General features: G+C 41.2%; 1 protein-coding gene across 2 annotated transcripts in view; it reads right to left on the bottom strand.

The window, feature by feature from the left end:
- Positions 1 to 23336, bottom strand: part of klf5l (Kruppel-like factor 5 like) — a 29045-nt gene extending 5709 nt beyond the window's left edge. Inside the window, exons 1-4 of one of the 2 annotated variants that reach the window (XM_034683144.1) lie at positions 23265 to 23336; positions 23004 to 23166; positions 9218 to 10145; positions 8236 to 8295 (exon numbers count right to left, since the gene is read on the bottom strand). In XM_034683144.1, coding sequence (XP_034539035.1) covers positions 8236 to 8295; positions 9218 to 10145; positions 23004 to 23144 — 1129 coding nt within the window. In that variant the 5' untranslated portion in view covers positions 23145 to 23166; positions 23265 to 23336. The other variant, XM_034683145.1, reaches the window with a different exon arrangement.
- Positions 23337 to 26361: the final 3025 nt, after the last annotated feature.

The following is a 26361-nucleotide window of genomic DNA, read 5'->3' as shown; positions in this document are numbered from 1 at the left end:
ACGTCACAGATACTACGTCCATTATTTATACAGTCTGTGTTTCTGTGTAGCTGAGTGTCACATGACAAATAGTAATAGAAAGGTGTTTCCTAAGTTGCCTGAGAGTCCTGCTCTGTGCTCTGTTATCAGCCCATGATGGGAGTGAGACAGCCTTTTAGTGCTTGGATCATCAAGCGCTCATTAGCAATGTAAGCCCTGATAATGCTTTTATGATGCTGCCTAATCAATACCAGGAGCTATCTGCTATCGACCATCAATCACCCAGAGACAGCCGTTAGCAGGGTGAGGGGTCCAAAGAGCATAGGGGGGTACATGGTGACAAGACAATAAAAGGGGCCGACGAGTAAGGCTTCATTGAGATGTTTCAAGCAATGATTTATCTAAAGAATGCTCTTTAATACAAACAGCTGTTGTTTTAATCCCTGTGTGGATGATAATAGTCTTTAAACACAATCGTGGTATATGGATCTGCTTTTCTTGCCAAACGATTGAACCTGAAAGACTTCTTTAATCCTGAATCCCACATCAGAGCCTGACAATATCCTGTTTCTGGAGTTAACCGCTCTTTATATGTGTGTGTGTGTGTGTGTGTGTGTGTGTGTGTGTGTGCATGTGTTGTGGTGGAGTACAAATGTCTCCATATGAAAAGGTTGAAGCTCTCGACCCGCAGGTGTGTTTGGTTTTGCTCTATAGCCACACCGTTGGGGTCAAAGCACAGCCGCTTTTCTCAGACTATTATCCCCGAGGGCTCGCAAACAAGCGGGTGAAATATGACACACACACACACGCACACAGAACAAACACTTGACTGGGGTATACTCCTAAATGAGCTGCCAAAAGGTCAGGTGCAAACCTGCAAACCATCCATCTCTACAATGCTTCACTTTCCTTCAGGAGAGACGAGGGTTCGAGATGATCAGTTATTGATCAGTTTTAATCCTTGTTAAGTCGATATTCTTGATGAACCAAAACCAAGACTTTCCAAACACATTGTCCACAATAAGAGCTCAGATGCTGCTGGATATTTAAGATTGATTCTGTAACAGATTTTAGAGAAAGTACATCAGATATGAAGACAAACTTAAGGTGCATTTCAACCAAGAGTTTTGTAACTAAAAGGTTCCTGTGCCCCCATTGTTGTCTGTGTTTGAACCGCGGGCTAAAGTCCCGGGTAGACTGTGCAAATCAGGTCAGTGACGTATGGAGAAAAAATAAAATAATTGCACTGCACTACCAGACCAGTAGAAATGAACTACCCCTGAACTAAATTTAGACACTGGTTGCTCCGGTCGAAAGGCACATAGTTCAGGGGTAAAGTCCTCTAGGGAGTTTTTCAATCGTTTTGAAACGATTGTGGATGTTTGCACTGATTGAACTATTATTAAGCAGTTTTGTCTCTTAGTGATTCACTGTATTCAAAAGATATTACAGTCTGTAGCCATCATGAAGATATGTGTTACTGTTGTATTCTAAAAAGCTCTGATAATACCAGCCAATCCACACATTAGTCAGGCTTAGATAGAGCCGAGCTTTTGTTAACCTGCCTTTTTAACCTCCTGAAAAAGCTCAATCATTTTTGCATCTTCTTCCAGAAAAAGGAACAACAGTCTTTTGCATTGCAAAGCTTGTAAACAAACACATGAATGGATCTGTATTTTTCCTTGCAGGGCTTCTCTCTCTGAAAACATGAATGTCTCCATTAAACCTAAAAGGCACCTGCACTCAAAAGCCTTTACAGAGGTTTGCTCACAACAACTGTTTGATCAGGTGGCTAATCAGAAACCGACGATCTATTATGTATGTTTCTTAAATACACAGAAACATTCACTAATGAGTGTGTGTAGAACTACCTCATAGACCATATGGACACACACACACAAACAAACACAACAGAACACACACTTATGTAGCAGCAGTCGGAGTGCTTCATCAATCACTCAGAGACAAAAAGCTTTTGTTGCAGGTTGACAGAACTTATATGTTTACTCTCCATAAGGGGCTTCAGATACCTCTTACACCCCGAGAACACTGCAGGAACACTTACACAATCTGTCCTCTGGGATTATAACATGATATTCTTAAATATTAAACCAATATTTAGCACAAAACATCACTTGACAATGCTGCAAGTTTGCATTTTGTAAAAGACTGCAGCTTTGCGAAACCGCAGTGCTCATTATTATAATGTATGAACATGTGATGATATTGTCTCTCACATTTTGAAGGCTGGACTATGATAACAAACTAAATGAAGCCAATTCACAAAAACGGCATCTCTAATGCTCTTTCAAGGAAAGATGTGAGGAGGGGCTGCAAGCTGAGCTGCTGCAAATGATTGCAGCTCATGTTCCAAGTTATCATATTTTACAAGGTTTCAGGGAATTGAATCATCAAAGGTTTTCTTCTTGCATAAATATGCAGTGATCAAAACTACTAAAACACTGACAGACAGTTTCACATTGAATATCGGAGTATCTCTGAGGCTCTTTTTGGGGTTTTGGGGGCTGCTAGCTGAGCTCCCACTTACATTAGCTCAGGTGTAGAGAGTAACCCTGATGTGTCTTGCAGAGTAGGAAAAGAAGTCTGTTGGGAAGCAATCTCAAAGTAGTAGGCTAACTAGCTGTTGTAGCACTTATTTCTGCTGTGAAATTTTTTTTCACTCGATACTGATAAATCTTACAAATATCATCTGCAGCCAGCTCTAGACGTCTCAAAAGCTTCAACCACTATTCCAAAGAAATAAGAAATTGCAGGCAGCAACTCAGAACAGGAGCATATCTACGAATACATACTTTTGAACAATAAGAATTGTGTTGTAGGATTTTTTATTTAAAACAAATTGATATATTCAATTTCCATGCTGTCAAAAAAGTTTGAAAATGCATTGCTGTTTGTTGTGCACAGCATCACAACCTCTTTGGGATTATGTTTGCATGAAATAAAGACAAATATTGGTTTAAAATAAAGTCACTGTTGAGATAACAACCAATCTAAAGTCTCTTACATGGTACAATGTTGTATGGTCCAATAACTAGTAATGCTTTTGGAACCTTAACGTGTGGTTATTGCTTACAGTCACCCATTCCTGCTCCACAACACTTTACATAGTGTACTGTAACCCATCAGGTGCATCACAACAACATGTTAAACCACCTGAGCCCGCTTTTACGGAGTCAAAGAGCAAACACTCAAGCTCTTTCAGGACGCCTATAAATGCTTTGTGGACCTCTTAGTTTTATCAGCTCAGTTAGTGTTTGAGAAGAGGGCTGGAGGGTTCCCTAATCATGCTGATAGTACTCTACACACACATAGCTGATCTAATACATTCACAAAAGTTGCACATTGACTTTAACGGAGTTCAAACGGCGGCTGAGGCCATGGTCAAGCTTGTCCGTGAGCAGGTGTGGGAGGAGGATATGATAGCAGAGTTATGAATGAAGGTAGATTGATGCACCACAACAACATGCTCATCGACAGCCCTCAGGTGCTTCAGACTTTGATTGATAAGCTCCTCTGATAACATTGAAGTTAACACAGAGATTTGAGTCTGCTGTCAGTTGTTTTTAAGGAAGATAGTGAAATTTTGAATTATATTTCTTAGTTTTCTAAATTTTACGGACAGAATTTGTTGATATAAGACACTGCTCCGTCTGAAGGTCGGATTCACAGGGCAAATTGTGCAAATTATATTCAAGTGCAAAAAGGCCCTCAAAGTTCTGCAGCGCTGTGCAGTTTGCTCTTGTTTTGTGTCATTATTGTGACTGACAAGCTGTTAGCATCGCCACTCTCTCCTGCACAGAGCTGCACTGTGTGCTCTTATTCTGATGGCGCTAAATTATACCCACATACAGTATGTATTGAACTGTATTCAGAAGGGAAGTCTTACCAGCTTGTAATGCGTGAATTTCACAGGTTATATCCAGCTTACTGACTGGAGAGAGTTAGCAAAGCGCAGCTCATTTAGGCTGTATATATACTGCAGCACAATTACCACCACCTGTCAGAGCTATTGCACATTTAAATTCAAGTTAAGTTATCTCACCCCGAACAAGATAAATAAACAACATCAGGTCACCCACTCCATGTTGGTGAATCTTGGAGTCATACAGTCAGCCTGAGTTCTCAGAAATGACGATGGCTCTATAGGTGGATATTAACCTTGACACAATGTTCCCTATTGTGTGTAAAATAAAAAAATAGCATAGCATTCTTAATCGTGCTGATTCACCCTCACCACTTCCTGATACTATCGCCTAAGGAGGAAAGACATATCTCCCGATCAGTGGACTGAAACAGACATAAATCATACGAAACGATGTGTCACCACATTAAAAGAAACCCACAAAGTGCTGATGTAACATGTTGATAGATGTTATGCAACTGTTACCATTTTTCAATAGATAAGAAATTGGCTATGCAGCCAACCTCTACATGTGCAGACACAAATTCAGCAGAAACTGTTGGGTTAACTGGGCTCAGCAAAAATGTGAGATCTTAGAAAGAGCATGGATACTTCAATAACTGAGCTTCGAACTAAACATTTTTTCAAATTCAGAGATACACAGGTATACTGCACTGTGAGTTGTCTGCAGCTGCAGGTGTGAAAAACTAAGGTCAAACTACTAAAAACGGAGGATGTCCTGGGAGAAGTATAGTTTAAATGTAAAAAGAGGACCCAGGAAGGAGCCTTGAGGCACTCCAAGGAATGAAGCGGATATAGAAAAACATTCATCAGTCTGTTTTAGTGGTTCAACGAATCCTCTCCGCGGTTCGGCACGGAAGTGGTCCGCGGATGGTTGATGAAAAAACAAAAAGTTGCGCTTGTTCACGTGATGGCCGCATGTTCAATCCACACTGGTTCGTCAAGCACAGCTGTAGTCATGGCAAGTGGAGGAGCAGAGGAACTTGAAAAACCTCCTGCATCTTTTAAGTCACATGTATGGGAGCAGTTTGGTTTCCCTGTGTAATACAGTGAGTGCTGAATGTGCTTGAGCCACGTTATGAAATTCCGTCGCGCACCCACTTCAGCGAGACGATTGTGCCAAGTCTGTATGACCAGGAGAAGATACAAAATAAATGGAGGACAAAGTTATATTTGTCTTGTCTTCTTTCTTTTTTGCTGACCTGAAAAATGATCCGATCCGTGACTCAAAACTGTAATACCATCCGCGAGTTTTTTGATCCGTTGCAGCCCTAGTCTGTTTGAATGGTTACTTTAAGTATAAGCGATGATAAATCCGTTTTAGTACATATCACAATAGTTATTCAGCATTTTAAAGGAAAATCCTGAAGATGATAATGGGAGGGAAGTGGAATGGACACCTTTGTCTCCTCTCTGTTAAGGCCTTTGCTCGTTTGGTTTGGTTTGCCCGGATCATTTCCTGCAGTTTACGACACTCAACGTTTCTAACTTATGAGTCATCATCAACTGCATGCAAAACAAGAGGAGGCAAGCCTGGTTTTGCCAGATCACAAGCCCATTTGTGAGATTCAAAGCGTATCCAACATAAGTAAACAGAACCAATGTAACACAGCAAGCAGGAAGAAGTGCTCTTGTTCACAGCAGAGTGTCGATCGATTCTTAACAAGGTTCATTTTTTCATTAGGGATCTTTCGTATGGTTATTTAAAGAGATATAGTTGGTAAGTTTGCAAAAAAGGAGTTATCATAAATGTAACTCTTTGCAGCTTCTGCTGACTGGAGAATCAGGGCCAACAGAGTCAACAGTTGCTAATAAAATAGAAGAGAGAGACATATTTAATGTTTCTGCTAGACTGAGTGACATATTTTTAGATTTTCTTTTACTGTTGGACATCTTTTTCTTGTGCAAAACTAAACATTTGTATGATTTGGCCTCTCTCAGAAAACTGCTGAAAACGAACCAGAAAACTCTTAAACAATGCCTCCGAGTGAGCTTTGTTCTACTTAATGAAATGTTTAAATGACGACTATAGTAACCGCTGAAGAGACGTTCAAAACAGGTTCAAAAGTGATGGCTCAGACATTAATCAAATGTCCATGTTAGAGCACATTTCCAGGGGGTATCTATTCTGTTGGACCATTCTTCCTACATTTAAGCCTGCACATATCAATGTTAATTTGCAAGGCATTCTTGTATTTATTGCGGTCAAAATGATGGTATTACAGAGCATTACAGTCACTGACAAACCAAAAGAGGGCAGTGGGATTTCAATTTCCTGCACGCGAGTCCAAACACCATCACCACTGTCAAGTATCGACAAACTACATCTCGGGGTCTTCCTTGAACTCTTTCTGTAGGGGATGTTAAAACCTTCTCCCATTGGTGCTCCATTGGCCAAGAGGTTAAAGCATGCACCCCATGTATAGAGGATATAGTCTCCATCAACTCCTAGACACAACCGTTTGCTGCATGTCTTTCCTCGTTCTCTTCTCCACACATTTCCTGTCTCTCTTCAGTTGTGCTATCAGTACAATTTTGCATAATGACTGCTGAACAATTACCCCGAAGAGATGCCCTCAAAATAATCATTTCTGTCCTTCTTTCTCTCCTCAGATAATGTGAAAAAGAAACATTTTTCTTGACACATTGATGTCCTAACTGTTTTTTGAAGTGGTTGAAAACCAGGTGTAATTAGGTCCTCGATGCTCTGGTCCAATTTCAACTCTGAAATCCTGCATCACTGGGCAACAGGAAGCAGAGGAGTTTGGAAGCCTGACTTTTTTCTTGATATCATGGTGGCAACAAACCCTCTTCCAGCTGCCAAACTATTAATGACCATGCCTGTTAGGTCACCAATTATGATAAAGCTATAACCAAGTGGTACACACGCCAAAGACAAACATGATATCAATTTGTTTGTTCATCTTATGATTGGTTGAAATCGTGACAGCCAGTTTGTGTTCAATTCATAATTTATTAATTCTTCTCTTATACAGTTTATAGAAGTATCAACAGCATCTATATCTAAAATTCCTCTGCTCTCTCACTGCGTTATCTTTCTCTCTTGTTTGCTTTTCTCCCTTCATATTTTATGGTCTCTTTGTCCTATGCACTGCTGCATCCTGTTGCTCCAACAACCAAACTTCCCCATAGGGATCTATAAAGTTTCAACCCATCTATTTATGATCTGTGTCTATTTACACATTTCATTCACGTGTCCCCTCTGTCTCTCACTCCATCACTGTTTTCACACCAGAAGGGGTTTAGCGGCTTTTATCGCATGAGTAAATCTCCAAAATCCAGGTCTGCTGCTGGGAATCCACAGGTTTCATCTTACAGAAGGGAAACACATCGAAACCAGCCTTCCCCCATTCTTAAACAACCCCCACCGTCCTCCCTCCACCATCCTCTGAAAGGAGACTGAAAAGCAGGAGTAACTGGTTTGGCCTCGGTTTAAACAGCGTGTCTTCCCTCTTCTTTTCCTCTTTCCTCTTTCCTCCCCTCCTCCATTCATTCTTTGTTCTGTCTCTCTCTGGGGAAGCTCAGCGGACAGGTATGAGCACGTTTGGACACGATGAAGAAAAAACCAAAACTCCAGAGAAAATTAAGGTTGCTTATAGGCTGACTTTAGTTCTTCATTGTGTTTTTCATCACTATTATAGATACTGGGTGTGTCGAAACTGGCAAAGGGACAAAATATGCAACATAAAAACAAATAAGCGAAGGCTATCTGAACACAATGACTGCAGCGGGGGAATTATGGCTGGATAGACGCCAGTTGAATCTTGGGATTAGTTTGGATCTGGAGCACCTGAGAATTAATACATGTGTTTTTCCATATACCAGGCAGTATTGACAAATTTAAGACCCCAACATAGAAGATTTCGGGGCTGTACTGTAACTACAGAGTGCACAAACTTTGGCCCAAGCTGAACTTCTTATTAATGTTTTCTTTTCATATGTCATTGTGTTGTATTGCGCCTAAGATGAGGGATTTAGGACATACATTTACATATATTTTCCTTTTTTTTAATCTGGCAACAATCAGTGTGGGCATCAACTAGAAATTCCAGCCACCATGTGCACCTGTACAAGAAAGTAGATAACATCTGAATTCTGCCAGATCATCCTCTAGTGTGCATCAACGTATCAGATACCAACCAACCTTTGGCACTGATGTCATGATATGTTTAGCAAATCTGCACTGAATTAAGAAAAACCCTAGTAGAAAAAATAAAGGGAGCTCCAGAAAGAAAGACAAATGAGTGCAGTTCCTTTCACATCTGCATCTATTCAAAGTGACTGTGTCTCACCTGTGTGCGTCCTTTGGTGCGCCTTCAGATGAGAGCTCTTTGTGTAAACTTTGGTGCAGCCTGAAATTAAACACAGAGAGAGATCGTTAGCTCAGCTGAAAGCAGAAACGTCCTCACCTGACAGAGTTAACCTCGGCCATAAAGCTGTTTATCCAAGGAGAAGATGGGCCGCTGCTCAGGTTGTTTTTCACCTGTGACCCAGTGAGAGCGTGGCGTACCAGCAGACAAAAACAAAGACATCGACTTCATGTGTGTGGTTGTCAATATGAAGATCCAACACACTTCAAATGTACTCTTTTAGAAATGCAGTTAGATTCATTTGGAGCAGTAAACTTACAAATGTGTTTATGTGTTTTAAAACAATTGAAAAATATCCCAAATTACCAAGATTGTATTCTATAAAATGTTATTTATAAGGTTAAAGGTGAAAACACAACAATGAGACGAGATTATGTCCTGGCTGTGAGGCAAAACTGGGTTAAAAAGAAACAACAGTCCGTTACAAAGACACATTGCATGCATCTTTAAGAGACGCCGAGATTACTTTTCAAAATCTTCGTGTTGGCCGACCTGTGAACGAGAAGAGTTAGAGGTGTACAGGCTGTGACAGAGGGCAGAGCAGAGAGACACTCAGAAGCCAGGAAGAAGCGTGACTTCCAAACAAATGAAATCTGACACCTTCACACACGTTTGTGCAGAGGTGTAGATGTGTTTACAAGATCTTTGGAGTGTAGCAGTGGCCTGGCTTCTGGATCCGGTCAATTAATTTCCTTTTTCCAGGGGCATTATCAACGGAAGTGGAAGTTTTCAACAACTGCCACTGAATAATAAAATAATAAGTGGCAAGAAGTGACATGTTGTCAAGCTTTAACTCGAGAAAAAAACTTCACTGAATCACAGAATTTACTTTCCAACTTTCCTCTGACATGAATAGAAACATGTTTTCTGTCACATTTGTAGTTAAATTCAACATCCCACACACCTTGGTAGTCACAGAAGTGGATCCTCCTCTTCTCCAGCTCTGGGTTGTTCCGTCTGTTGTACTTGGGACCTGTTAGGACACCCTGGCCATGAGTCATCAGCATGGCATGATGGGACAACCCTGTCACCTTAAGGCCGCGCTGCAGGTATGGAGGCGGAGCATGTGGGGCTAAGGTTAGCAGCTCTGCCTGTCCGTCTGGGCTCCCTGGCTGAGAGTTTGGGGGTGAGGGGGGCAGGCTGTGGGGGGCTGTGTGCTGGGTTGAGTTGCTCGGAGAGACCTGGTAGTAACCATGGTGCTGCTGTAGTTGATGCTCCGCCATCAGGTAGTTGCCGTTGGATGTCGGCAATGCAACGCCGCCGCAACCCAGGTTCATGATGGTCCTGCCGCTGGTGGAGACCTGTGGGCTGTTGTGGGACAGAGTCATGGTGAGGTCACCACAGCTGGTGATGGGCATGTGGTAGACCTGCGGCTGGGGGGGCTGCGGTCCAATGTGAAGCTCTGTGTCCAAGTTTGACTGCTGCTGCTGGGCGCTTGCACCCACACTCACCACACCTCCAGCGCCCACTTCAGGTTTGATGAAGACGTTGTTGACGACAGGTGGGACACTGAACACAGATGTGAAGTCTGGAAGGGCCTGAGTGTTGGAGGTGGTGATGGAACAGGGCACCTCCAGCCCAGGCTCTGTCTTGATCTGATGCGGCGTCAGGGTCTTGGTGTTTGGCCGGTAGAGGCCTGTGCGGAGGTGGGTGGTGCTGGGGAGGATGACGTTGATGTTGAGGCTGTAAGGCACGTTAGGTTTGTCCTCTGAGAAGTACTCGTCCACCACTGAGGCACTATCTCTTCTGTATTTCTTGTCTGTGATGTCGGTTGGGATGGTCAGGAGAGGAACATTAAGCTGGGGGAAGTATTTGTCCAGCTCCAATCGAGTCTGAGAGGAGACAAAGGACAGAGGAGGTTAAAGACAACATCTCTGACATCCTAGATTACATTTACATTACAACAACCTGATTCCTGGTTTTTACTCTGGCATTAAGTCTTCACAATCAAAGAGCCAGTGAATTAACATTTACTCTTCAGGAACCAAAGAGTACTCCTGTGGTTCTATCATGTTCTACAGCAGCAGCTGTGGATGTTGCTAGCTGTAATTATTTTCAAGATAAGTTGGCTGCAATATAACAAGGTGGCTGTGACATGGCTCTGCTCCATCCTATCAAATAAAGCTAAATATAAATATGTATGGGGAAAGAGAGAGACAGCATACTAATTAAAGTTTTTTGAGTAGCTTGTGCCAAGAATTCATCCTTCATCATCCTCCCCTCCATCATATCTCACATTCCTGTTCCTAAGAGGAGCTCACCGCCCTGACAAACAGCCAGCAGCAGCAGGGTCACTGAGAGTCAGCAGGATGGGTTCTACCTACTCCTTTGGCTTCACAGCTACAACATGGAGTTTCACTTTTAGCAGCTGAATGAACTTCATAAAACACAATCTGCACACCATCAAGTCATGTAAGGATGACAAACGCAACAATCGTTCTGGACTTCTTCATGTAATGTACTTTGTTAAGCTCCCATTGAACGGCACTTCAGGGAGGGATGTGTTCTACGTATCCGTTTAATATGGGATGGAGGAGAGGATGCGAAGAAGCCACAAGAAACACAAAAGAACAACACAATGTAAAGAAAATAATCAAATATCTTGAAGGCAAAGTCACCGGAGCGTGTTCACAAGACATCAAGCTCGTACAAACAATGGTTTCTAATTCTGGAGCCTTTCTCCGGTTATCAGTCATCGCCACTCAACAGCTTTCAACTGGTTGCAAACTGTTTATAATGTCTTATATTGATGTGTATTAATAATCTGATAATGTCACACAGATTGTTTTCTAACAACATAATCCAGAATACAACTCTATAAATACCCTAATTTGATGACAGTTATTGGAGCTTGCGCAAGTTCCCTGTGACATGCAACTGTCAGTCACATGTGTGGTCACATCTATGTGAGGGTGTGGAAATGTACCTTTGTTATAAATAAAGAGAAATGTTTTGAAGCAACAAGTGTGGGCAGGTGCAGGAGAGCAGAACATAATAAGTTGCAGGTATTTTCTCTTTTGTTTAAGTGGACAGCGTCCTCTGATGCTAATCCTGATTAACTGCCGTGTGTGTCGTGTTTTTGTGTGTGTGTCATACAGAGTCATTGATGCAGACAGTTGCTCCTATAGACGTGCAGAAGCCGTTACCTTAAGAATCTGTGTAACAAAGACCACACACACACACACATGCACACACATGTATAGATGTTGAGGGAAATGCATAAATGTTAAGTATGCATATACTTATATATGTACGCAAACAAGCATGTGAATCTATTTGCTGGCTTACCGACTCCCACAGCTGCACACAAGCAGCACACAAGCAGCAGACACACAAACAGAGGGTGCCCTCCATGGGGTGTGCCCGATGAAAGGATATGATGCGTGAAGACGAACAGTCAAACCAAAACAAAGGCAGAGGCACGAGAAAGACGCAGCGAAACTTAAACACTGTCAGGTAAAAATAGACCTGCCAGACAAAGAGTGATCCCCTCAGTGACAACACAAACACACCACGATGAAGACAGGGTGACAGTGCTGTCTGTGTAAACAGAATAATGCACAGGTTACAGAGGGATGTTTCATGTTTGAGATGACAAAATATTCAACTCAAAGGGAAGCAAATGACTTTATAACTTTACGAGTTTGTGCATTCAAATCAAAAGAGTCAGCCTCTTGTTATGTGTTCAACAGGTCTCAAGAGCCGTCTCCTTTTTGCTCTTGGAAATTTGCACAACTTTATTTAGTTCCCTTGGAGAAATTAAAGGCCCAGTTAAACGTCATGTAGCTAGGGCTGGGCGATAATTCGATAACGATAATTATCGTGATATAATTTTTCTCAATATAAATATGACAAATGTTTGATTACAATTTGATATAAATAAACATGTAATTACACCCCCCAACCACTGGAAAGGGATGGGGCGCTAATGAGCCTTAAAAAATAACCTACATTAGACAGAAGAAGAAGACGGCATTGAACAGCCAATCATATCGCAGAGTGAGAGGTAGGCGGGGCTTAAAGACTTTTAAGCGGAATGTAAACTCAGCTGAAAGGAGCGACAATGACAGAAGAAAACTCAAAACCTACCAGCTGAAAGCAGAGTCGTTAGTCTGGCACTGTGCTGACTCTGCTTTGACTTTTATCTTAATACACTTCATTAAATAAACTTTCAGGATGTGGGTAAAGGAAGAGCACAGAGACAACTGCTGTGCATTTCAAACACGTTTAATGTCTGCCGCAACTGTAGTACAACTGAACACTGAACAACCATGATGCATTCACTGCACTGTGGGAAACAATACCACTCTGCCTGTAACCCTTAGTAATCTTAAAGGGGAGTGCACAACTCAAAACAGAACTCTACTAAACTGATACACAGTACACAACGTGATATATATTTGTTGTAAATTTAAACCAAATTATGCAAATGATCTCAACCTGAGAAAAATAAGAATCTACAAACTAAAACTTCACAAAAATCTCATCTTACATTAAAGACCTGCTTCCTGTTGGCAGCGTCAGAAATGATGGATTCAAGAAGTTCACCAGAAAACTAAATCCAGATACAAACTAACAAACTGTCTGGTTTCTTCAACTCTCACTCAGGAGCAAATATCTGCCTTTAAATTGAAATGAAATAATGATTTGACATTATATTTTAAATCATCGATCTCGACTGATATAAAAAATGTTGTCGTGATAACATAATTTTCAATATCGCCCAGCTCTACATGTGACTGAGAGATACAGCTGGCCTTTCCAGGCTGATTTCAGTCTAGCTCCTGTGTGCTCTAAATTTGTGGTCTCTTTTCCGAGGCAGACATTCCCGTTAGAGATCAAAGAGAACACAAAGAGAGGAGATTTCAATCTTAAGGACTTCTTGGTAGAAAAAAAAAAGGTGAGCTGGAGCAAAGCTGTATGACTTCAACCCGAGAGTGCACACAGGAGTCCTGGACTGAACCGAATCATTCATGGACAAATGACCTAACAAGGTGCTGACATGGTCTGGAGGTTGTGTTCCGAAGACACAAAGCAGCAGAGAAAGTTTGTCTCAACACTCTTATTCTGCAGGACTGCCTCCAGTGCCAGCACAGTCAGAACAAAACCTCCCTCATCCACTCGATAATAATCTGCTGACAGATTTCCACACACAAACCTCGGAGGCTCTTCAGCCTGGGGTCAAATCTTTCTGTACATATTTCTTTGTAGGAGCCTAAATGAAGTGAAGATGTTCACTTCCATGTGCAAGATATGTATGTTGTTGCTCAACCAGGATTTTCTCAGGCTGCAGGTCAGATATATTCATGTGCTTGCAGGGCTGATAGATGCTCATCACTGGTTGCAGGTGAACTCAAACCTCCTTGTCATCAGGGCAATCTGAGCATCTGGTGAAATTAAAGTCTTGGCTATTTACAGAGAGAAAAAAAAACAAAAACAGCCCCACTGTTTTCTTCTCACTGAGAGCTCCTGTGTGCCTTTCAGGACGGGACACAAACAGACCCTGTGCTGCTGGGACGCTGGCAGCGCTAACCCTTGGGCGCCCTTGGTCTTGTCCCCTGCTGCTGTGCTGTTAATCCGTCTATCTTTCACCTCAACTTTTCTCGCTATTTAGATTTCTCTCTTTATTTTATTTTCTATGCTGCACTTTCAACAGAGGATGCAGGCTGCAGCTCTTCAAAGGAAACCAATGAACTGTTTTGTAAATACAGTTTAAATCAAAAAAAACCAATGATTAATTTAATTTGTGGCTGCATGCACTTTGAGACGATGCTGGCAGATATTTAGAAAGACGCCTTTAAAAATTCTCCAAAGAATGATCCTCTAACTCCACCGCACTTTATAATTTATGTATTTGGAAGTCACTAACTTATATGCTGAGCAACCTTTCCCTGAGTACAAACAATGCTTTAAAAAAGACAACAACCTTTAAAATCATAAATCATTTACATTTGTTCCACCCCAAAGAAATGCTTCTACCTCCCTGCACAGAGAGAAAACCGCTTGACTTCATTATTTCGTCCCTAAAAGCTTTAAAGAAAACATCTGTCATGTCAACGGGTGATGAAGATGACTGATGCTTCATCGAACTCGCGGTCAGGAGGGGCTGCGAGCTGAGCTGCCTTGACGTTCGCTCTCTTTTTAGGTCAGGGTAGTTTTAAAGGTTCAAGCAGAACCAATAAAATTCTGAATATGCCCCCCTCTCCTCAACAAACTGACTCAGGGATTTAAACACCACATGAGACTGTGTCATGTTTAGAAAACAGAGTTTCTCTAACACTGTTTTGGGGCTCTGCAGAGGCTGTGAGCTGAGCTACAGCTTGATTAAGCTCAGCGTGCTTCTGCTTATATTTTATCGTGATATCATAATTTTCAATATCGCCGGGCTCTACTTCGCAGTTTAAAATAGAGCAAGATCCAACATTTTATTGCACAGTCAAAAAGGAGTAGTTGTACAAATTTACAGAGAAAAAAGTACCAAAGTTTGGACATAAACTTGATAAAGATGGAGTACGAAAACTGTTTTGTCACTGCAGCCTATTCACAACTTAACTGGCCTTTAAAGTGAAAAGATGTGTTTGACTTTATTTGGGGTTCTTGTTCTGCAGTTATGTTATTCATAAGACCATATCAGTCATATTGACAATCCTCCACATTCTAAAAAAGAGGAAACACTCTGAGCAAAGTGTGCGTCTGATTTTGATGGAGGTAAGTAAGCGGGATATCTTTGGTTGGAGACTCAGTCAGTTAATAATTGGAGAACATGTATAACTGCTTCACTATGAATCCCTCAGCCTGATAACAAACATCTCTTATCAGCTCAGTTCTGCTTTATGGGGCAGAGTGGGAGTTTCCACTTGTTCTGACATCCATCCTTAAAGGATCTTCGTATGTTTTAGCACCATCTACACTGCACCATCATAGCAGTGTTTTCCCACAATCCTGTTTGCATTGAGTGCAATGGCAATGTGAGACAGCAGAGAAGCCTGCATGAGACAGTAATGCACCAAACTTTGAAAGATGAGCCACTCAGTCACATGGCTCTTTACAGTTTAAGCTTTTCTGATCTGAAGTCCAATGACATTTTAAAAACAGATTGCTTCAATCTCTGGTTTACATTTCTGAGGTGTGTGAGATCCTCAGACGGTGCTCACAGCAAATACAAGTGGCAAACTAGCAATCTGTAGAGTCTTTAGAGGTGAAACAATTTATCAAGTTATTCATCAAGATACCATTAATAAAAAATTATTTCAATTATTTATGCATTTTTCAAATTTTTATGATAATTTTTTCATCTTTCTGTCATTTTACTGACTGAATGATTAATTTATCACCCTAATAATCAGAAACCTTAATAGAATATTCAATCTGAATAACGTTTATAAATTCAGCGATGCACCTTTATGAAACATAAAGAATAACAACAATCAAAGCCTCCCTTCGACCCCTCTCTCCCTCCACAGACCTAAAAGCCTGCAGGCCACATCGTCTCCACTTCCTCACTCTGTTCCCTTGCCGCTAATTGCAAAACAAATGTCTGTGTCAGCGCACCGCTTCGTTTTTATGACTCTGAGGAATGCAGAGTAACAGTGGCCGTTCGCCTTTGGATCTCCATAAAAAAACGAACTGATAGTGTCGGAGGCCTCTTGCTCCGCCTGCCGCGCTGGCTGTGGATCAACAGAGCAGGAATCATGATGGGGTCATTGGAGCAAAAAAAACAAAACCTTTGAGACGGAGCTGCTTTATGGCTGCTGATGGAGGAGGAGGAGATAGGACGGCTTGTTTTGGCTTCAGATGAATACATACAGGACTTTACTGCCGGGTGGCCAAAATCCACTCTGATATAAATCCATGTGTTGCATGTTGCATCATTATATGCCCCTAAATTGAGAAATGAACCAATAAGTGTTATTTATCTATGCATTAAGATACTATATATAATACTTGAAACTACTTTTAGTGTTCTTAACTGGCTACGGAAAAGTTCCAGCTTATACTTGTACTTTTTGTATGACACACACGTCCATACTGCTCCATAAATTAGATAAAAGAGATTCAACAATGGGAAAACTGGTGGGTGAAAAAAGCTGAAATACGGTGAAATGAGAGGACGTTTTCTGAAATTGTAGCATTTAAAGGATTTAAAATCAATTCTACTGTCCTCCTCTTCTTTAGACAGACTTTGATGTGTGTTCTTTGTATTTAATAGATGAGTACAGTCCTTTGAGATCACAGTTGACAATACTGTAAAACAACTCATATATAACTTAACAGTCATGTTATTGTTGTTTGAAAGCTGCCGTAAAGTCTGGAATAAAGTTGCACAAGAGAAGCCGCAATCTGTGTTAAGGGAGCTCTGAGAGGTAAAACTGTGTCCCTGTGTGAAGACTTCCATTGTGGTCAGAAAAGTGCAGTTTCTATGCAGATGTGTAGCTCTTTGCACCATTTATTCTTGACTTCCTGCCAGCTACCTGCATGATAGTCAAGCAAAGCTGACTGTAGCCCTGATAGTTGTCAGGTATGGACGAACCCTGCAACCCTGCCTGCAACCAACTAGAGCTGGGCGATATTGAAAATGATTATAAAATATTTTAGTTTTTAGTTTTTTTCTATCCAACATTTGTAACATCTGTATTGACATAAATAATATCATGATAATTATCGTTATAAAATCATCGCCCAGCCCTAAAACCAGCTGAGAGTTGCAGAACCTTCCTCCGCTCGTCACTAGCTTTCCAATTGAAGAGTCTTTTCAGATGCTACATATCAGGTTCGGTCTGCCTTGTTACGTAACCACCCGCACTGAGATGGCCACTTGCTTCTTAAAGCGCCCTCTTCTGAATAAAATACCATAGCACAACAGAAAACCTCTCTCTATGTTGTATACAGCTACTTTGGCAGTAATAGTGTATAAGATGCAGGCAGCTGTTCAGATAACAAGATATTAAAAGTTTGTCTTTTATAGAAAATTTTCAGGCAAAAATCCACCATGTTAAGGTAATAATAAAAAGAAAAATGTATGATCCATGAATCCCAAGGAGATGTTTAGTTTTGTGACTCTGCAATTGAACATTCTTCATGTCCAAAATGTTGTGCGTACTGGGATTTGAACCAGCCACCCTCTGGTTCCTAAGCCAAGTTCTGACGTAACAACACATATCATTTTCCAGGAATCAAGTTATTCAATAAATTTCCACAGACAGAGGAATAACCTCTGCATCCTTCCACTCATGCTGACAATCCTTCCACACAATCACGTCACGAGCCGTCCTCTTTCAGTCTCGTGTTTCTTGTTACTCTTTGTTCTTCATTTTACCACAGAAGAGAAAAAGTCCTTCTCACGTTCAGCTCGCAGTAAGTGGGGCGTGGGGTGTCTGGAGGCAGAATCAGACCTAGATCTTGTGTTCTCCTCTCACCACAACATGATCTCACCTTCTGTTTTCATTCACGTGAACCATTTCTTACTGTTTTTCCAGACAAACGAGCGGACAGAGATAGTCATCTGGGAGATTAACCAGTAGATGAGCTTAGAGACCACAGGTATTAAGAAACGGTAGTCTGTCTGCTGGCGGCACATGTAGTCTGGTACAGAGGCACGGCCAGGCATGACGGGTGATTATGACATCAGGAGACCAAACAATCTGAGAGGCGTGAGTCAGATGATGAATCTTTGCCCCGGGTTTTGGGTTGATGCTAGAAAACTGAGATTATGCAGGAGGATCAGAATGATTTATGGATCTGCATCAACATGAAGCAGATTTATGAAATACCTGTTTATCAGACAGTGAGTTTTTTTCTGCTAGTACAATACAGGGTAACCACCACTGAAAGAAACATCTCAGAAAAGCTGCAAATACATCAACTTCAGGATGGTTTACCAGTACAAAAATAATTAACACATCTGATATGATATGAAATAATCGAAGTCCCAAAACTGGTGGAAATTTTCATTATTTTGTTGATATTTTCAATATTTTGTTGTTTTAAGGGCTTGATTCTGTAAAAATCTGGTGTTGTGTTGATGGCACTACTCAAATTTTCCATATAAGTTCAGTTCTTACCCCCGTGGTGGACATTTGAAACTATAAAAGTAAACTTCAGAGTGTTTCCACGCCAAAGAGTAATTTAAAGTCATTTTTGGGGGGCTTTTCTGGCTTTAATGGACACGGCAGCTGAAGAGAGACAGGAAATGTGGGGAGCAGAGAGTGGGCGAGGACATGCAGCAAATGGTCTGGGCTGGAATCGAACCGACGACCTCTGCAACGAGGGCTACAGCCTCTGTATATGAGGGACACGCTTTGACCACCAGGCCAAAGGCACCCTGCCAAAGAGTAATTTAAAGCACGGACAAGATATTCAGTTTATTCAGTCAAGTTATGCCAATAGGTTAAAAAAAAGGTGTTAACAGCTGTTATCTAAGCATTACTTCGCTTTGACCGTATCTGAATTTTTTGCAGACATTTCCCGATGAAAACAAATAAAACAGTATGCATTTAGGGTCAAAAATGTTTCCTAACCACTGAAGGCCTCACATCCAAACTGACAACAAATAACAGCTGTGAGAGCTCGAGGATTACAGCTCTGACAGACAGACATCTGTGCACAACGACAAAGCGGATGTTTGAGACAGAAGTCAATCAATGCAGGAGGATCAGCTGAAGTTTTCAACATCAGTAAAATTACACAAGCAGCGACGAACACGACAAAGTCTCTAAATTCAATGCTCGGTATAACCTTTTGCAGCTAACTCCATCTCCATTTTGAAAGGCAGTATATTCTTAACTACGTAAATAAAGACAAAATCGTCAATCTTAGCTGTCTGCAAGAAGGAACACAACAATGTGAATCATGTTTTTTCCCATCAGTAATCTGCAAACGAGCATAGACTCGTCAGCGAACGCTTGCTCACATGCAAATCCACAGCTCTTGTTGTCCTGGAAGTCAAATCATTAGTCAAACCAAAGAAAAAAAGCCAGGCTTCAGCAGCATGGTCAATGTACATACACAGCAACACATGTATAATCAATCAATCAACTAATGATGGAAAACTGGAGTCAGACATAAGACGCTTAAACTCAAACACAGTGACGCTCCAGCACAATACCAAGATGTGAAAAATCGACTCAACAGAACTTCAAACTATATCTAAGTATTGATCTTCAGGAATCATTAGGCCGGACTGGCGACACACTCTCCATCTGTACACCAAGAAGTTACTCTGTAACTTGGCCTGGCGTCTACACTCAGCCTTACAGGAACCCTGCCTATGATATAACATCAGGACAATCTGGAAATAGACCTTATATTAGTGACTCATTCTGTCATTAATGCTGATGTGCTGGAGCAGATTCATTACAGAATACAACATGCTCTGTTTAGATCAAAGTGAAGACAAACACAAAATTTAAACAGACTGAGCTGCCACAATGTACCTACAAGCAGTCCGGTTTGGGACTTTAGCAATATACGGGCACATGGAAGGTTGTTTGATATATGATGATGCAATGAATGAATCCATCTGTATTGCGCAATGCCGAACCCTTGTTTCTTGGCAATGGATGCAGAATTTCACCATCAAGTCCAATCCATCTGATGCCTGGTCAGTGCTGAAACACCACAGACCAAACAGACTGGGATGGGCATTTCAAGCCAAAATACTATTCCATAATCATTGGCATCTATTAGACGATTATTCCAATAATCACCCCCAAACACACACATACACACACACACCTGTCCCATTAACGGCCCATTTCTGTGGCAGTCCCTTTAACCAGCAGCAGGACGAGGTGCTGCTAAGTAGCGGGCACTGTCAGCGTCTGTCTCAATCTTTAAGTCGGTGTTTCTGTGACGGGGCGTGTGTGTTTACATTTTACAGCCATACTCAGTCTCTGGAAATACATGTGCAGTAGTGTGAGATTCACAAACGGAGAAAATCACTGTGACTGTCGCTAATGTTTTCTTCTTCTTTTGCTATTTAATGCAGTTATCATTCTTCTTCTTCTGTTACTTAACCCTCTATAGCCACCATATGGCGGGAAAGAGTTGGCATCAAAATAGTTAACATTAGGTATTTGTTTCAGGGGTTGGTGGAGACCATAATGGAGCAAAAAGTGGAGCCAACACCAAACATAACTTAGCTTTTCTACAGAAGCGACTGCAGAAAAGTTTAGAGACAAAGACGAGAGACAGCGTCTTCAGAGGACAGGCTGGGCAGAAACAGACACATGCTCACGTACACAACTTCACCAAAACATACAAAGAAAACAATATTTGAGTGAAGCAAAGACCTACATGTGTTGGGTGTCTGAAGGCCTTGTCAGCCTTTCACCACTGCACACTTTCTCATGAGGTCAGCTTTTATCATCCTCCTCATGCCTCGAGGCCGCCTGTCGAGATGCGGGCCCTGCTCAGACAGGTCGGGCAACATACTGCTGTCACGACAGAGTCTCAGTTAAACACTCTTAAAAGAGACAACACAATGACATAGAGACATGTCTGAGGTGGGGAGAGGGGGGGGTGAAAAAAAAAAAAAGTGAAAAAAAAAAAGACACGAAGAGGACTGATTCAGCCAGAACTTTGACGGACTAAATTAAACTAGGAGAGGAGAAGAAAGAAGCCGACAGAGCGACCTGTGATCTCTAAGGAATGCAGCTGACAAACATGCCTCATGCACATTCATGGTGAATCAAGAGCACATAAGGTAAACCGCTCAGGCTGTGGTTGGCATTGATTTGCCTGAGGGGTAACTATTTCACTTAACCTGACTCTTTTGTTCTTGACAAAGCCATTTTGCATAACATCCTTCAGTGAATGTTCCAGCACAGAGAAAGAGGAGTAAACAAATATGAGTATGGGACGTTTTGCCAGCAAAATCTGTCGTCCAATGTTTTATGAGTCTGTGTTTTGTAATTGTGCTTCAGGTGGAGAAATAAAGCTAATGAGTAGAAGTTTCTTCATACACGTAGAGACAAATCTCATGATCCTCAGGTGAACAGTGAACATCTAAACCTGAGCTGCTGAATTCAGATAGTCATGGAATCCAACAGGTGGGCAAACCACTTCATTTAGGCTGTAAAATCGGTCTTCTCTGTTTTATGACAAGACAACCTGGCCTACATACAGTATGCAGTATGTGCTGCAAGACATGCAGAGACAGCATACAGTATTTGCAACGTCACAGAGAAGAAGACGGGGTGAAAGTTTGAGTCCAATTCATCCTCAAACAAGCTGAATTGTGTGTAGATTGCAGGTTTTTCCAGCACCTATTAGACCTGTTTCATTATTTTTCATCCTGTCAAACTCTGAGAGTACACACTGCACCTTAGCTAGAAGACCTTAACTTAAATTTGCGGTAACACGCCAACAATGTGATTTTCAAGTCCTAGGATCTACTGGTAAACTCCTACAATTGCACCTGTCCTGTCAGTAATGTCAGTTCAAAGCAGCTCCAGCATGTGACTGAATCCCTAGCATGTTTGCATAAAAATCAACAGGAGGAACCTGGCATCCCCCATGCATGACAAAGACTGCACCATGCCCATTATACCCTCATATAAAACGCACCAAGAGCCAAGTAAACAAACATCCACGGAGGCCTCAGGTGTCGGGGTCCATCACCTGTTTATCAAACACCTGGAAAGAGGCCAAAGTCAGCACCGCACGGAAGGCGTCCGGTTTCTGTTTGTGCTCTGTTGTGATCACGAAGGGGCCGACGCACAATTCACAGCCATGTATCTTTAATGCGGCTGTCATGTCTCTGCAGTGATCAGTTCTCCACAGGTGACAGAGGAGGCGACGGGCTGGTCAGGGGTAAGATGCAGTTTATTGATCCATATTACTCATTCTCGAAGATTACAACACGAGTCACTTCCTGAAACGTTCACGTGTGCATTTTGGGCCTCAGGATGAAGAGCATACACTGACTGTCTCTCAGAGGGAGACTTGTCTATCTGTAAACCCTGCTTCTCTATCATGTGAGTTGATCCTGTGCCTGAAGACAGAAGCTTTTTATTCATAACAGAACAACTGGGAAATGGCGCATGATTTCACCCTTATTCGCATTATTGGGATCCTGACTTCTTAAAACCATCTCATAGATTAGTGACAAACTCCCACAATTATCACCTTCAGTGAGAATATTGATGCTTTGAAATGTGGGAATAAATAATTACAGTCTATGTAAGTGGATAGGGTGTGAAAGCCATTTTTATCATGTGCCAAGAATCTTTAAAACAGCATAAATCAATGTTACCTTGGGGTTAAAACATATTAAATCCTCTTCCTTAGGTCAAAGAACTGCCAGTAAAGTTTGAGTTGAGTTATTTGTGCTGCAAAACTACCTCCAAAAGGCTTCCAGGTGAACTTTACCTGAGCTTTCTTACAGGTCAGGTGTCTGTGTAGGACTTTAACCTACCTGCCTAACTGCCAGTACAGGGAAGCTGCTGCTGATGGAACAGACGCACCACATGCTGCTGCAGGGTAATAAAAAAGGATCTTAGCAGCTTTGTTTACCCTGAAAAACGAACCTTTCCTGTTCACTGAAGCACCACCTGCGACCATACTTTGTGTCTGGACATGAAAGTGAAATAAAGGATGAGAGAAAGTTATGAAAACACAGAGAGAGAGAGGCCGGACCTCCGCTTTCACGGAAGCCCGGCAGGTCCCAGCGGGTCTGCGGAGACTCTCACCCCGGGTTTGACGTCCTCGAACACGGACGCTTCCTCTCCCCCTTCCGCTCCAGACATCCTCACCGGCTTCAGCTGCGTGAAAACCGCCCTCTCTTCTGTCGTGTGAGGCGGATTCATGGCCAGTCCTACACTCGTTGCCATTGTAAATACGTTTTCGATATATCTTTAAGAAAATCTGTGTTATAATAGGTACATAAAGCGTTATTGCTACGTGGTAAGTCCACAGCCCTCCCCTCTCTTCTGTCGCACAGGTAAGTTTACCTGAGCTCATGTACGGACCTGCTACCTGGATGGGAGGATGGACACGTGGCACAGCCAATGACAACAGAACATGGTTCCTCTCTTCCAATCAGGCGTGTGGAGGGGGCGGGGTTCACCTGAGAGACTTCAGGAAAGTGAGGAAAAACAACCTGAGGGAAGGAACTATCCCCCCTTTACACACACATTAAACTGCATTATTTATTTATAAACTAATACTATGCTTTTTGATTTTTGATGTGATTTTTAGTCTTTCAGAAGTAGGCCCTACCTTGGTTTCTATTGAAAGCCGAAAAGTACGTTTTTTTTTAATAATAATAATAATAATAATAATAATAATAATAATATATTTATTTATTTATATAGCACCTTTCAGAAGAGTTCATTTTCAAAAACAGTTAGCTTACTTTAAAAAAAATTTAATACTAAAAACTTTTAGTATTATCAATCAACTGAGGTTGGGTGGCTTTAACTAAGTCAAAATAACTTAACTTATCAGAGGTGTCTTGAAAATTTAACTTTATAAGGAATCTATATTAAAAAAAATTGTTTTTTGAAAATGTCTAAAAACTGAGTTATAAGTGCTTCACACCAAGGGTACAAATATACAGGGATATTAAACTAGCATTAAAAGCAAGGAAAAACATTGTGTAGGACCTGAGCTGTTAACAGTGCGTGAAAAATACAGTGAGGTTGTGCTGAAATTACAGTGAATAAAATAATTGAACCACTAAAACAGTAAAACTGGACACAGAATAAAACAAATTAAAAACAAAAAAAACATTAAAATCAGCTAATTTATTCTAAAAATGCCTTTCTATAAAAGTACATTTTTAAGAGTGATTTTAAAGCAGGTACTGTTTGAGCTGACCTCACTTCCCCAGGTAGGGCATTCCATAGTTGTGGGGCCCTGACCGGAAACGCCCTCTTTTATTAGAACAATCTAGCTGCAAGCGATATGAAGAATAAATCCTCTCTGATCACACATTTCCTTGTTTGTGGTTTTGCAATAATGGTCAACCCGTCACACAAAGAGAAATAAATGAGTCACGCTGATACAGTTCACGTGTGGCTCTGGACACAGCTAATACCTACAACAGTCTGCTGTAACAGTGGAATTAGAAGGTTAAATTTACCAAGCAGCGGGCGGTAATCCACTACAAACAATTGCACTAACTTTATACATTCTGCTGGAATAATGTGTTCAGTCGTTGCTGCTGGTCTTTGTAAGAACATTTAATGCACTGGATCATATGCGCAAAGTTGCTGTGACAGTGCATTTTATCACGTGTTACAGCAGGTTCAGAAGATAATGCAGCTTTAGTCATGGTGAGTATAACAGCAACCCTAAATATTTAACACAACATGAACAGAAACAAACAGATATACAGATAAGAGGTCACTAATACGTTAAGTCTTATAAACATACAACCAAGGCTATTGTTCTTTCTGCTAATCTGCATTGCTGCTTATTGTAACTCTTTTTTTCCCACTATGCATCGACTGTGTGAAAGAAGCGAACACAACCTTTACATCTGAAAACCTACGATTGTCTTCAGCAACAGAGGGTGAGTGTGCAAAAGAAGGCAGATGTTATAAAGATATAAAGGTTTTCCACATTAATTATCACTCTCAATTGTTACTTTTAAATTTTCTTTTATAGCATGATGTTTGTTTCATAAATTATGGCTCCGTTTAGAGAATCAAAGATGAAAAGACTGAATAACATCGTACAAATATTAAGTGATAACCCAGGCACTTGATGACCACTCACTTCTTCCCAGGCCAAGTTTGTACATTTTGGTATCTAAAAGTCCAATATGGCAACAGCTAAAACGCCAAACACCACCGAAGACATAAGGTTCTTATCTGATATTTACATGCCACAGTCTTTCCTTCTTCTCACATGTTTTCAATTCCATTTTTTTCAAGCTTGTTACGTAACCGTTAATTAAATTCTTCTGCCCAGTCGTTAAGTTTTCTTAGAGAGGTTTGGCTCTAAGAGAAAATTACAACAGGATCAACATTAAGAAGATGACCACATTGCACTTCTGCCTTTCATTGTCCCTTTAACAAAGTACATGCTTATTTATTTCAAAAGCCAAGCAATGAAAGCTGCTCTTAAAAAATGTTTTTATAATTGTTTTGATGACAACGGAAACACCCTTATCTGGGAAATAAAAATAGACTACTCTCTTGCAAACAAATGAAGAGAAGTCTGGAGCGATGAGACTGTTAATGCTAGCTGCAAGCGTCAGATCGAGTCACAATGCACCTTTCTTCATCAGCTTCGCTAGAAGGCATGCAACTCATTTTGGCACATGCTGCTCCTGACCTCCTTCATGCATATGTTATTAGAAGAAATTCTTGATGTGGTTCTGGTCCAAAATGAGTCCGGGTGATTTTATTCTGAGGTGCAGGTATGGTCTGCTACAACGTGCTTCATGCTGTTCTCTTTTTTAAATGAGCTGCATCTTACTATTCAAAGATGTTTTTATGCAAGGCTCAGCTCTTTACATCTCAGAGGGTGTGGTGCATAAATTGGCGCCATGGTGACCCCACCAAAAAGTGACTGGCCTGTAAATAGACGACTCAGTGACTTGTTCAGACAGATACCTTCATGCTATTTTAAGGGCGTTTGTCTTAAATATTCGTGAGGCATAAAACGGTTACTGAGTCATGACTAAAGGTGCCACTAGAGAAGTGGAGAAGGTGGGGCTTATTAAATGTAATTAGCTGTCTATGTAACAATCATGCTAGACATCATAAACTTTCATTGGAGCCAATCATACATATGGTCACATCAAATTACAAGTTCCATTTACAGGTGACTTTCAAAATGATTTTTCATGGAATTTAAAGTCTGACTGCAGGAACGTTTTCTACTTCACGCTCTCGCTCTTCAAAGGTTAGTTTTTCTATCATGCTGTCCTCAAAATGAGTGAGTCTGGCAGTCAGATGTAACAGGTGGTGGTGCACTAGTCAGACCAGCTTGGAACATCTTGTTCAACATGAGTAAAAAAAAACCACACATGGGCGTTATTGTCTGATCACATCAGTTTACTGCTGTCAAAGCTGAGGACGATGTACTGTATGAGTG

Source organism: Notolabrus celidotus, chromosome 5 (assembly GCF_009762535.1).
Source record: "Notolabrus celidotus isolate fNotCel1 chromosome 5, fNotCel1.pri, whole genome shotgun sequence".
Taxonomy (NCBI): domain Eukaryota; kingdom Metazoa; phylum Chordata; class Actinopteri; order Labriformes; family Labridae; genus Notolabrus; species Notolabrus celidotus.
Note: the sequence above shows the minus strand (reverse complement) of the source record. Positions and strands in the feature narration are given on the sequence as shown.